Consider the following 15,000-nt stretch of genomic DNA (forward strand, 5'->3'; position numbering starts at 1 on the left):
TTTGAAAAACATTAACTAAATTAAAACATGGTTTTATAATTATATCAGAATTTCAGGAAAATAAACACAAACATGCAATTTTTTTTTTTTTTTTTTTTTTGAGTTGTAACGCACCGTTCCATCGGCAACCAATACACAAATGGATGCACGGTACAATGTCATCAATATCGATAAATGCCATTGACAATCACATCTCACGATGGATTTAAATGTCAATGCATATACTTTCTCTCATTCGATTTTTGGAAACATGTAATGCCAAAGTGGAAGACCAGGACCTACATGACTGAGGACTATGAAGCGTGAAGTAGGAGATGATGAATGGAGAAGTGTTGATTTAAAAGCTCATGATAAAGACGACTGGCGAAATCTAAATCTAAAATTTTCTAACTAAACTTACTTATTGAAAAATATTCTGTGTCCCAACTTAGAAGAGAAAATATTACTTTAAAAAATGCAGTCCTTAGACAGCATTACATAAGAAAATCTATAAACATAAAGGCGTAACCGAAATGGAATATGAAATGAAAGAACTAGATAAAATGAAAAATTGTGAAGTCTACTATATTATTAAGCCTTATTTATCCTAATGGTCTTTGGAGTTTTTAGATGATAATAACAATGAATACAGTGTAACATAAGAAAACACAAAATCTCTTATACTAAGGATTTACGAGCAGAATATATCAGGAAACAGTGATAACCCATAATAACTTAAAATGTACTTTAATAACAATTAGTAAAGAAATTAAAGTCACAAACAGAACAATAAACCAATTACAAACGCATTACACAATAGCACTTCATCAAAACTACTAATCACTAATTTCTGCAGTTTACCGTATAATACCCAAGTCGCAAAGCTTTACATAATCACAACATATAATACACTGTAGTAACATCAAACAGTTAGTGGCAACCAACGTTACATCACACAAGAAAACGTCCAAATGGATAAACAACACATTACCATATATTCCTTAAAAACTTGATACACTTATTATCACTTGTTTGTTGCGACTCCGCCGAAAATCACCATTATGGGGCTTTATATACTCAACTCACGCTAGACATCCATGTACTATATAATTTTTCGGTACATTATCCTTGGCGACTACAGACAAGCGGTACTGCCATCTGTTGGCTAGTGTACACCTTTTTTATGAAAATATCAATCTTCAACCTTTTCTGCAATTTTATACTCAATTAATCATATTCCTTTACATTCCCCCCCTTTAAACTCCGCGGCTCTCTCCTCAGTCCATGCTGAATTTTCACTCTTACAGTCTTAAACATTAGCCACTTCCACCATTCAGCAACTATCGGAGACTGCCACGTCGTTGGTAACAAGCACTTTCCTTTCAAAATAAAAGGTTTAGATTAATCAACAGACCTAGAGAGAGAATCTGCAATGACATTTTCCTTGCCTGCTATATGGTGAACATTTATTTTGAATGGTTGCAAAAATAAAGCCCATCTTAAAATTCTCTTATTGTTGTGCTTACATTTATTAATAAAGGTTAATGGATTATCAGTATATATGTCAATTTCAAAATTACTGTTTAACAAGTATATCTCAAAGTGCATTAAACTCAAAATTAAACTTAAAGCTTCTTTTTCAACAATACTATAATTTAACTGGTGGCTATTGTATTTCTTTGAAAAGTAAGATACAGGGTGTAAAATACCATCATGTTCCTGTAATAATACACTGCCAGCTCCTACTTCACTGGAGTCTACCTGTAACTTGAACGGTAGATTAAAGTCTGGGGATTTCAGCACTGGCTTAGACATTAACATGAGCTTAAGTTTGCTAAAAGCTTCGTCACATTCCTTTGACCAAACAAACTTCACATCCTTTTTCAGCAACTCTGTTAATGGGTAGGCTACATCTGAAAAGTTCTTACAAAATTTTCTGTAATACCCCACTGTCCCCAAAAATTTCATCACGCCACGTTTAGATGTAGGGATGGTCAAATTCTTTATGACCTCAATATGACAATCAACAGGTCTCACGTGGCCACTTCCTATTTCATGTCCTAAATATTGAACAGTAGTTTTTCCAAATTCACACTTTGCAAGGTTTATCGTAACATTGAACTCTAATAACCTCTTAAAAACATCATATACTTTTTTTATGTGATCTTCCCAGGTTTCTCCAACTATGATAATGTCATCTAAATAAACAAATACACCTTCGAGATCCTTTAAGATATAATTCATTTGACGTTGAAATGTCAGAGGTGCATTACATAAACCAAATGGCATTACCTTATAGTTATAAAGTCCATGGGGTGTAACAAATGCAGCAATATTCCTACTGTTTTTGTCTAACTCAATTTGATAGTATCCTTTCAATAAATCAATTTTACTTAAAAAAGGAAACTTTGCTACATTATCAATTATATCTTCTACTCTGGGCATGGGATATGAATCTTTTATAGTTACATTATTTACCTTTCGATAGTCTGTACACATTCTTGCACTTCCGTCAGGTTTGTAGACTAGAATACATGGGCTAGCCCATTCACTATGGCTTTCCTCTGCTAGTCCGTGTTTCAGCAAATAAGCAACTTCGGTCTTTAACTGTTGTTGTTGCCTCGGTGACATTCTGTACGGACGCTGACTTATTGGAGTCTCCTCTCTCAACCTGCTTTATGCTGTACTCCTTTTATCCTTTTTGGATGGTCTGAAAACAGATCTGAAAATTTTTTAATAAGCACTTTAAAATCCTGCTGCTGTTCATCAGATAAATGAATACATAATTTACTAAATTTTTCATAATCCCTCAAATACTCAGTATTTTTTATCCTCAGTATTTTTTATCCTAACTTCAAATTCTCCTTCAACATCTTTTTCATCATCCGCTTTTGCAATTGACAACACTCCACTGGATTCATTATACCTTTTCAACTTGTTAATATGGAAAGTTAACTTTCCTTCGTCCTGTAGGAAATTGAATTCGATAGTTAACATCACTTACTTTTTCTTTCACCGTGCAAGGTCCTATATACTTCAGGTTAAAAACCTTACCAGATGTAGGGAGATACACTAGAACCTTGTCTCCGATGTCGAGTTCACGTTTTGCAGCCTTTTTGTCGTAGTTTCTTTTCATCCCTTCTTGTACCATTTCGAGATTCTCATGTGCTACTTTCCATATTTTCTTTATTTTTTTCTTCATTTCTTGTAAAGTGATAGAATCCTTTTCATCTGAAATAAATTTATTTTTTATCACCTCCATGGGCGACCTTACCTGATGGACATATACTAACTGAAAAGGAGAATACCCCAACGATGAATGTACGCTATCACGAACGGCAAATAGCAACATTGGTATGAAGACATCCCATTCCTTTTCATTTTCACAACAGTACGTGCGAAGCATGGTTTTGAAGGTTCGATGAAATCGTTCGACCACTCCTTGGCTCTGTGGGTGATAAGGAGATGATAAGCAATGCTTAATATTCTGACAGGCTAAAAATGATTTAAACTTTTTTGACGTAAAGTTGGTTCCTTGGTCAGTTTGTACTTCTTTTGGCAAACCAACCAGCGAGAAGAACTTATTAAGTGCTTCTATTATCTTATCAGCACTCACAGTTCTTAAAGGAATAGCTTCTGGAAATCTGGTAGCACTACACATAATTGTCAGCAAATACTCGTTGCCTTTACTAGACCTAGGAAGAGGTCCCACACAATCCAAAACCAGTCTTTCAAAGGGTTCGCCTGGAACTTCAATGGGTTGCAATGGCATCACTTTAGGGTCATGTTGAGCTTTACCTACTTTTTGACATAAATCACAATTTTTACAATATTCACTACAATCTTTGTGCATCTTAGGCCAATAAAAATACCTCAATAATTTCTCATAAGTTTTGTTTATACCTAAATGACCAGAATAACTACTGTCATGAGCAATACCTAGAACAAAATTCTTATAACTATTTGGAATAATCACTTTTTCAACAACATCATTAACATTTCTACTCTTAAACTTCCTCATTAGGACTCTATCCTTAACAAAGTAACACTTGCCTTCCTTCTCGATATCTTTTATATCAACAAGGGCATTATCTCTTATTACCTTCAAATTCTCATCTTCAATTTGAGATTTTACAAATTCTTCCTTATTAACTTTCAGCATTCGCAAAGGAGTACTGACTTTACTTACTTGTGTTTCTGGACTGTCTTTAAACAAGTTTTGTAAATCCAAACAGTCGTCATCCTTTACCTTTCCTTCGGTACTCTTACTTCTTGTAGTAACTGCACAAGCAGGAAATATGTTTGGAAATGTACATTCAACTTCTGTAATAGATGAAGAATTAGAGGGTTTTTCTGTCAAGATTGGATTACTGCTACCAAAAACTTTGTCTCCACATGAATAATTTCCAAGAATTAACTACTCCCGACACTGGGATTTCTCTCACCAAAGCAATTTTAACAAAACCCGAAATTAACGGAGTTTCCAACTTTACTTCTACTATTGGAGCCGAGAATTCAGGACCAAACCCACGCAGAAGTACATACTCTCCAGTATCCTTCCACTGGTCATACATATTTCTTACCATTACAGACTGTACCGCTCCGGTATCTCTTAACCACCTTACTTTCTTTTTTTCAACACAAGGGAGGTGTAACCAACCTTCTCCCATAAAAGGGTCATACAATTCAGTACCTTTGGATTTGGTACTCTCTTCAGGTAGTCCCATTCCATTTTCTTTTACATTAGTCTCAATATAACCAACATGATTAACATTTTGAACACAATTGTTACCCATTTTGTAACCAATATTCTCATCAACATTACATACATTATTATCAATGCTATTGTTACAGTAACTCTTACCTGGCCTAAGGGGAGAAGCAAACAAACAAGGACTAATGTCACCACATGATTGCGGTTGATTTAACAATGCAATAGTATTATCAGATTCATGATCATCCTTCTTAGAATGTACAGGTTTATCTTTAACTTTATTTACCACTTGAATTGGACGGTTTTCTGTGCGATGTGGACAACTCCTACTGATGTGTCCTGGTTTGCCACAACTGAAACATACAAAATCTCTAAAATTTTCGCCTACATTTTGATAACGGGGTGTAAACTGATCATTTCCACTGGATCCTGCTTTTCCAGCACTAACACTAGGACCATAACTATTTTGACTTGCCCCTCTAAAACCTCTATTAAAGGATTTATTATAAACTCCCCCTGATGATACCTGTGAACTCGTAGTCTTACCTTGTGCCTTGTAATTTTGACGCTCTTCCCACACTCTGTTCCTTCCAATTTTAGGAGTGACGTCAGTATGATACAGCTTATGGGTCAATGCGTAATTATCAGACAATCTAGTGGCTTCAACCACATTATCACATCACGTTCATCCATATATGTCTTAATAAGTGGATTAATACCATCCTTGAACTGCTCAAGCAAGATAAGTTCCTGAAGTTTACCGAAATCACCATTAACTTCTCTGGCATTTATCCACCTATCATACCACAGGCGTTGTTCCCGTGCATACTCCATATGAGTGTGACCATCTCTTTTTATCCAGCTTCTGAACTTCTCTCTATACCTCTCAGGCACCCATTCATAAGCTTTCAAAACCTCAGATTTAACTCTCTCATAATCCTTAGAATCATCCAAAGATAAGGCAGCAAATACTTCCCTAGCCTTTCCTCGAAAAGAAGTTTGAACCAACGTGCTCCACGACGTTCTCGGCCATTCACGCTGTTCTGCTACTTTCTCAAATTGTAAAAAAAAAGAATCTACTTCATTCTCAACAAAAATGGGTACACTTTTTACTGCGTTGTCTACCTGAAAAGACTTTAGTGCTACTTTGGACTTTCCTTCAACTTCAATTTTCTTTATCTCTAGTTCTATCCTCTTTTGCTCAACCTCAGCTTCTAATCTTTTAAGTTCGACAGCTTTCTCATTTCCCAATCAAACTATTTGCAAATGAATCTGCATCTGCTCAACACTCATCCCTTCATAAACAAGTTTAGACTTTTTTGGTTTGACTTTAAGTGACTTTGTTTTTTCACGTACGGCTTTTGCACCTTCCTCTTCACTTGTACTATCCTCTGTATTATTATCACTAGCACTTTGCTGGCTATCAGCTTCTTCCTTTTCCCAATTCATTAGTAACAACGCTTCCTTATCAGACAAAATTTCTAAAGTCATTAGCGCCTCACTTACTTTATTTGAGATTTCTTGCTTCCTTGCAGATTCTGATACTTCTACATTATAGTACCTAGCTAGAACAATCCAGTCTATTTTAGTTATACCTTCTAACTTCTCACCACTAGGACTACGTATGAAATCTTTCAAATCAAACATCTTTAATAACCTGCTCAAAATAACACAGCAAGACAAATATAGCGCTAACACTATCACAACTCTCCCCCCTCTTTAAAGTATATGGAAGTGCTAAAAAGCAATTAACAGTAGGGATACGTAATTTAACGGTTGGCAAAAATGAGCTAACACCGAGGATAAGTAAATAGGGATACGTTCGGGTTTCGTTCGACAGGCCCCCATGTAACATAAGAAAACACAAAATCTCTTATACTAAGGATTTACGAGCAGAATATATCAGGAAACAGTGATAACCCATAATAACTTAAAATGTACTTTAATAACAATTAGTAAAGAAATTAAAGTCACAAACAGAACAATAAACCAATTACAAACGCATTACACAATAGCACTTCATCAAAACTACTAATCACTAATTTCTGCAGTTTACCGTATAATACCCAAGTCGCAAAGCTTTACATAATCACAACATATAATACACTGTAGTAACATCAAACAGTTAGTGGCAACCAACGTTACATCACACAAGAAAACGTCCAAATGGATAAACAACACATTACCATATATTCCTTAAAAACTTGATACACTTATTATCACTTGTTTGTTGCGACTCCGCCGAAAATCACCATTATGGGGCTTTATATACTCAACTCACGCTAGACATCCATGTACTATATAATTTTTCGGTACATTATCCTTGGCGACTACAGACAAGCGGTACTGCCATCTGTTGGCTAGTGTACACCTTTTTTATGAAAATATCAATCTTCAACCTTTTCTGCAATTTTATACTCAATTAATCATATTCCTTTACAACAGCAACAATCACAACAAAATTACTACCACTACTATCATTACCTCCACCAATGAAGTTGGGAGGAGGTTATGTTTTCACCCCTGTTTGTGTTTTCTCTTATCTGTGTATGTTTTTTTTTTTTTGTGAACAGCTTCCTGGCCACAATTTTAATCGTAGAGTAAGGAAACTTGCAGGGATTAACTTTTACGTAAAAAACTGGAAATGATATAATCTTGGAAAATCAAGGTCAAAGGTCAAGGTCACAGTTAAGTCAAATGTACAATTCACGTAATCAGCCATAAGTTTCGACACCGTTGTCAAAGAGACTCCAAACTTGGTTCATATTTGAGTATATGAAAATCCACCCCAATCAATATATGTTAAGGTCAAAGGCCAATGTCAAGGTCGAGCAGAAGGGGCGAGAAATAAGCTGCAGGAGAGGAGGTCTGCAGTATACTAAGTGCCCCTTTAGTTATTATTATACAAATGCAATGCACTTCCGCGGAAAGTTAACATATATAAAGAATAGCAAAGTTGAAAAAAGAGAAAAAGACAAAAGATAAACAACACATATATGCCAATGGCAAACAAGTTTTCAATCCTGAGGAATGACTGAAAAATATCATCATTTTCGTGGGTGTGCGAGTTGTGATGATCACTAGTTGGCAAGAAGTAAACATAGGCTGTAGGAGCATTAAAAAGAAAACATGTGCAAACACGGGATCTAGTAATTGAAAATTATGAAAAACACCTTGTGAAATTACTCTCAAACCAAATATATCATTTTGGCAAAATTAAGAAATATGAACTTGACGTCAAATCGCAAAATAATCATTATCGTCATCTCCTCCTAGGCCTCTTGACGCAAAGGGCCTCGGTTAGATTTCGCCAGTCGTCTACATCTTTAGATTTTAATTCAGTATTTCTCCATTCATCATCTCCTACTTTAGGCTTTAAATTCCTCAGCCATATACGCCTGGGTCTTCTAACTCTTCTAGTGCCTTGCAGTTTTTATTATTATTATTATTATTATTATTATTATTATTATTATTATTATTATTATTATTATTATTATTATTATTATTATTATTATTATTCTTACTTACTAAGCTACATCGCTATTTGAAAAAGCAGGATGGTAAAAGTCCGAGGGCTAAACCAGGGAAAATAGCTCAGTAAGTAAAGAAATTAAAGAAATAGTTCAACTACATTGGCAATAAGATATAATGAATAACAATGATATAAAATATCTTAAGATTAGTAACAACGTTAATATATATATATATATATATATATATATATATATATATATATATATATATATATATATATATATATATATATATACAAATTAATTTATGATTCATATATTTATTTTCGTGATATTTTAAACAAAATGAAACCATCTGTATTTTTCAATATGTACCTGGGGATTAAAGAATATGAGTATGTATTCTGGTGGAGTTAAATACTATGGCTGCATCGGCAGAATTCAATTTCTTGTCCAATTTCTCGATTCTTCGGACAATTCTTTTTTCAGGATTGCTATATTCAGCTAGCAAGTTGGCGAAGCTCATCAGGGTGAAGGATACAAATCAGGTTAAGGCTGGATGTAATTAATACAAGTACAAGTAATACTCGAAAATTACAACATTACAACAGGTAAAGTCAGGAGTGAGTCGCAACCCACTCCTGACTTTACCTGTTGTAATTTTCGAGTATTACTTGTACTTGTATTAATTACATCCAGCCTTAACCTGATTTGTATCCTTCACCCTGATGAGCTTCGCCAACTTGCTAGCTGAATGTAGCAATCCTGAAAAAAGAATTGTCCGAAGAATCGAGAAATTGGACAAGAAATTTAATTCTGCCGATGCAGCCATAGTATTTAACTCCACCTGTTTGAATGAGGGTCTCCTACCAAGAAATATGTATTCTGGTTACCAGAAGATGAGTTTCCCGGAATATTCCATAAGAATAAGTCGTAAAGATAAATTTTATTCAAATTACACTTTAATTTACAAAAAAAAAAGCATAATATAACTTTAGTTATTAAAATATTCTCACATTAAAATTACCAATGAAAAATGGTCTCAAAAGTTATTATAGTAAATCACGCGATATAAGATATTATGCAATTAATTCACTTTATTTAGGTGGCCTATCTAATGGCACACACACACACACACACACACACACACACACACACACATATATATATATATATATATATATATATATATATATATATATATATATATATATATATATATATATATATATATATATATATATATATATATATATATATATATATATTTATATGTATATATATAAATATATATACATATACATACATATATATATATATATATATATATATATATATATATATATATATATATATATATATATATATATATATATATATATATATGTATGTATATGTATATATGTAAATATATATATATATATATATATATATATATATATATATATATATATATATATTTATGTATATATATAAAAGTATATATATATATATATATATATATATATATATATATATATATATATATATATATATATGTATACTGTATATTTTTTTTTGGGGGGGGGCCTCAGGCCATGTCGTCCTGATGGAAGTTCCTAAAAGGTAGCTTCCTAGGGTATATTTGACTACAGTGATATTCCCAGAGAATTTTACCTTAAGGTATCCAGAATTCTAACTCCTAGAGCGAATATCCCTAAATAATCTCACAGGGATATCGCATAATATCAGGGGACGTATTCTTGACACGTCACATAGCTATCTTCACCCCGAACAGTATTAACGCTTCGAGGGGTTATAGTGACAAGAATCTGAAACGAGAATGAAAAGAGAGCCGCTCATAAGGCATCTCTCCTATTCCGTTTCCAGTGTGTATCTGATGAAGGCGGTAGCACCCTCTTTATTCCTTTTCGTGTAGCTCTACTACTCGGTGTTTTCCCTTGTGTTCTCACGGTATTTTGGATTTAATTCAACATTTTGATGACATCTCCGGCCTCTTCTGCCTCTGGAAAGTTGAGTATTATCTTTACTATGTATAAATGTAAGCTCTTGTCGTTTTGAATTAAATCAAAAGTGATATTAACGTAAACAAGAGCTGTTGCCTACCGGAGGCATCCTGGATGCTATCGCTCGCTATTTATGGGTCATTTAGTTAGCTAGAGCGACGTTCCCGGTTTGTTATGCTTTAATAATCTAGCTATTTAGCTCCTCTAGGAATGCTTATTTTATACCGTCAGTTTTTAGTTCGGTGATTTAGGTAACCGATCTTGCCCTTCGCGAGGCTTAGTAGCCTAGGTGTCTGGCCCTATTACTTTCATGCATGATATAAGTTTTTCCGAGTGTTATTTTATTGAAGCTTTAGGCAAATATTTAATTCATGTAAGATATTGTTGAATGTTCTTTCCAAGATTGTATACGAGAGAGTTTCGGTGAATTAGGTAATCGATTCTCACCTTACCTGGGCTAGTAATCTAGGTACAGTAGTACAGTACACTCTCACACATCCCCAATTGTTCTTTACTCCTCCGGAGGCTAAGTTCAATCCCTCTCTCCCTCTGATCAAGCCTTTGGCTTAATCCTAGCGGTTCTATCTGTATAATAATTCAGGTATAACTATTCTAGGATATGTCTGTCCTGACCTGATAACAAGAGTGATTGGTTTTTTGGGTTAGGGCAGAATATCAGAGTTTCTAGTCTGTGGTCTGCTTCTTCCTAGCACAGAGAATGGGTCTCCTTTTCTAGGTTAGGGGCGGACACAGGAAGCTTTGCTTCCCTAGTCCACGTCCGAAGGATTCTGTAAGAAATGATTCATTCCTCTAGTGGCCTAGCAGACTATCCTATGTTGTTTTTCTCGGGATGGAGAATGAGTTTCTCTGTTGCCCGGTGAAATAACTGCACCTAACTTTGTTCTGGTTGGGAGGAGGATGGCAATTTTTGCGTGTCTTCCTCCTTAATAGACAACTCTAGGTTACGATGAGCTTCCCTAACTGCTGAGTGTGTCTCTTGCTAGAACGAAGTTTATAGGACCCTTATCCCTTCCCCACCTCTCTTTCTTTTATTATCTTTTGGCCGCAGTCCTACTTCCGTACCTACAGTAATGTAGGCTAGGAGGGAGGACCGGCTCAACTCTCTGCCGGCTGGCAAGAACGTGTCGGCCGGCAGAGACCCTTTGTTCTTTCCAGAGTGAACCCCAGACCTCCCTTGGTCTCCTTTCCATGTCCTCAATTCTTCCGGCAGGCTATGGACTCTTTGGAAGCCTGAATGCTACATTCCCCGTTCCATAAGTTCACTCTTTCTGGATGGAAGGTCGTATGGCAATGCCACCTTATAACCTTACATCCAAACTGTTTCTCTGACTATTGTGTTGTACTCCTAACCCGGCTGCCGGCTTAACAGCCGACAGCCGGGCAGGTGGAGGTTCTCTGGTTCTTGGCTACTGCCAGCGGGTAGGGCGAAAATCACCCATGTTATTCGCAGAACGGATCCAGACAGTACACTCGTTAGTCATGATCCGAGGAAAGTTGCCTCTGCCATAAAATTTCTTTAATTATATGGATTTTGAACATCCTTGTTTGTACACCGGCTGGTAGTCATCCAAGGCGTTCTTTATGCACTATGCCAAGCAAGTGGAGCAACTTAAGAGATCTGTGGTAGCAGCAGGTAGAATTCTTTAACCATCTGTTTTAAATCTGCGAGTAACAGTGTAATTAATTTGGGACGATTAATTAAGTAGTCGCTGTATGTTACTACACGCTGAGCAATAGGCCACGAAAGTGTCCTTACGAACTGTTCCATTGACGTCGGTGAACTATAGTATAATACGGACACTTGTGCCAAGCGTTTCTTACGCTAGTGTAAATAAACAGTATACAGACTATATCATTATTATTAATAATTCAATTGAAGTGGCAAATCTATTTCCTAGTTCATGAAACAATATTTTCTGTTGACTGTTTTTCTTCATGCTTTAATGCATATCATCCACATTTTATAAATTTTATAAATGTTGACCTGATATGTACGTTTATTAAATTTTAATAAACTAGTTCACAGTTAACCCTGCGTCTTATTTGCCCACTCATTTTATTAGAAATGTACTTAGCATTAAGATTAAAATATGGATATTTTTAACATGGTAAGTCTTTCAAGACTGTTTCCTGATTCAAGCAAAAGTCCACTCACTCTAACCCTTCCTTGGAAGGGTTGACGTGGTACCCTAACGGGATAGTGGCAAAGAGGCAAAATTTGTTCCTATACGGATACAACCATTATCCAATAGTTAATAAGAGTAGTAACATTGGGGAAGGTGTCACAAATTCATACTGACATTGGTGACTCTTATACAAACTTTGCTTTATATTGTATAGGGCGAAACCACTATACAAGCTTGTCATTTTGTCACCCATAGTTATTATGTACTCCTCGAGACTTTTTCCAGAGTCTGATACGACTCTTCCCTGTAGGGGGCAGGAAGCACTAACATAGTTCATGCTTAGATGAAATGATGTATGACGGTAACATCATAGGTCTCTAGGTCTAGACGGACCAGGAAAATACTTTCTTGAGAGTACGGCACCGATTGAGAATCCACAGATACAGTAATGCTCTGGTAAACTTCCATCAGGACGACATGGCCTGAGCCCAAAAAACGGATTTTAAGCCAAGAGAAAAATCTATTTTTGGGTGAGGTAGCCATGTCGTCCTGATGGACCCGCCCTTCCTTTTATTGTAAAAGGGGTCATTGACCCCTCCCTATAGTACAGTATCTGTAGCACCTCGTATATCGCTACAAGGAATAAAGAGGGCGCTACCGCCTTCATCAGACACACACTGGAAACGGAATAGGAGAGATGCCTTATGAGCGGCTCCCTTTTCATTCTCGTTTCAGATTCTTGTCACTATAACCCCTCGAAGCGTTAATACTGTTCAGAGTGAAGATAGCTATGTGACGTGTCAAGAATACGTCCTCTGATATTATGCGATATCCCTGTGAGATTATTTAGGGATATTCGCTCCAGGAGTTAGAATTCTGGATACCTTAAGGTAAAATTCTCTGGGAATATCACTGTAGTCAAATATACCCTAGGAAGCTACCTTTTAGGAACTTCCATCAGGATGCTATGGCTACCTCACCCAAAAATAGATTTTTCGCTTCGCTCAAAATCCTTTATATATATATATATATATATATATATATATATATATATATATATATATATATATATATATATATATATGTATAAATATCTATCCCTTTCTGTGTTGGGATGCCTTATCGTGGTGAAAAATTTTGTGTATCACCATGATGAACAAAGCTGTAATAGTCAAGCCGCCACCCATATTAGGTTGGTTCGCTGTGAGTTATCAGACTAATGTCTTCTACCTTCACCAATTCATATCATGACCATCGTAGTAATGAAATGGCCAAACTTCAGACATGAATAAAGACACGTCCAAGGATTTGTAATGCAGTGGACTAGAAATGGCTTTATTTGTTGTTGTTATTGTTGTTGATTTATATATATACATATATATATGTATATATGTACATATATATACATAATATATATATATATATATATATACATACATATATATATATATACATATGTATATATAAATATATATATATATATATATATATATATATATATATATATATATATATATATATATATATATATATACAATATATATATATAAATATATATATATATATATATATATATATATATATATATATATATATATATATATATATATATATATATATACACTGTTAAAAAACTCTAATTTTAATCTGAAATTCTCCGTAAAAAATATACGGTTTTCAGCCGTATCCCGGTAAAATACTGGCGACCTTAATTCTTACACTACTTTCTTACTATCTTTTACGGGTTACTGACCGTAATACCACTCTTCTTAGTGTCAATCAATCCATTTTGATAACAGTAAATGCATGGCAACAATTATTCCGGGATTTTTACCGTCTTTCACGGAAATTTTTGTTTTATCAGTGTATATGTATATATATATATATATATATATATATATATATATATATATATATATATATATATATATATATATATATATATATATATATATATATATATATATATATTTATATATACATATACATATATGTTTATCAAAGAAAATAAAACATATATCCCTCCTATTACATTGTTTCCATAATTGTTTTGATAAAACTAAACTCTTCCCCTTGGAAATCCTGCCTCCTTAAAACTTTTGCGGGATAGTTACGGAACATTTGCAATTAGTCTTCGAGTGCGAGACTCTGATACTTGAAACTTAGCTCTCAAGTTTGTCCAGTGATCGGAAAAACGCTTTAAAAGTCTTAGAGGAAAGATTCCTTCATGAAAGAAGGTCCCATCAATCTCCCCCTCGAAACAGCATCCTACCTGTCCTCCACCATCCTGGAAGGGGGGGGGGGTGTTTCCTTCACTTGTTACGAAGGGTTAACTAAGGGTTACAGTTTAAAGATTCACATTAATATTCAATAATCTTTGAATTTTAACTATTATTTTTTTACAATAGCATTCGAGTAAAGCACATTGCATATCAAGAAGTAGTTTAGTGTGCAAAACCTATATTAGAAAGCGATTTAGTAAATTGTAAGGTATATATACACATCAATTACGTGTGTATGGGGGTGTGTGTGTATGTGTGTTCGTGCAAATTACAACATTATTCTTGTCTAATGATGTCATTGTACAAAACGACAGTACCAACTTTAGTCAATGTTATTTCTTTTTACGTTTCCTTTTGTACTTACACACACATACATACATACATACATACATACATATA

The 15,000-nt window shown here is 34.6% G+C and overlaps 2 protein-coding genes across 2 annotated transcripts in view; one reads left to right on the plus strand and one right to left on the minus strand.

Annotated features, from left to right (window-relative positions):
* The window catches only part of LOC137641060 (uncharacterized), a 21,932-nt gene extending 15,592 nt beyond the window's left edge, over positions 1-6,340 (minus strand). The window contains exons 1-6 of the mRNA XM_068373506.1: positions 6,050-6,340; positions 5,364-5,746; positions 4,844-5,046; positions 4,033-4,302; positions 2,984-3,777; positions 1,726-2,205 (exon numbers count right to left, since the gene is read on the minus strand). Coding sequence (XP_068229607.1) covers positions 1,726-2,205; positions 2,984-3,777; positions 4,033-4,302; positions 4,844-5,046; positions 5,364-5,746; positions 6,050-6,340 — 2,421 coding nt within the window. The remainder of the gene's footprint in view (positions 1-1,725; positions 2,206-2,983; positions 3,778-4,032; positions 4,303-4,843; positions 5,047-5,363; positions 5,747-6,049) is intronic.
* Positions 1-15,000, plus strand: part of stg1 (stargazin-like protein) — a 118,316-nt gene that overhangs the window by 89,299 nt on the left and 14,017 nt on the right. The window lies entirely within an intron of this gene.

Source organism: Palaemon carinicauda, chromosome 5, assembly GCF_036898095.1.
Source record: "Palaemon carinicauda isolate YSFRI2023 chromosome 5, ASM3689809v2, whole genome shotgun sequence".
Lineage (NCBI taxonomy): Eukaryota > Metazoa > Arthropoda > Malacostraca > Decapoda > Palaemonidae > Palaemon > Palaemon carinicauda.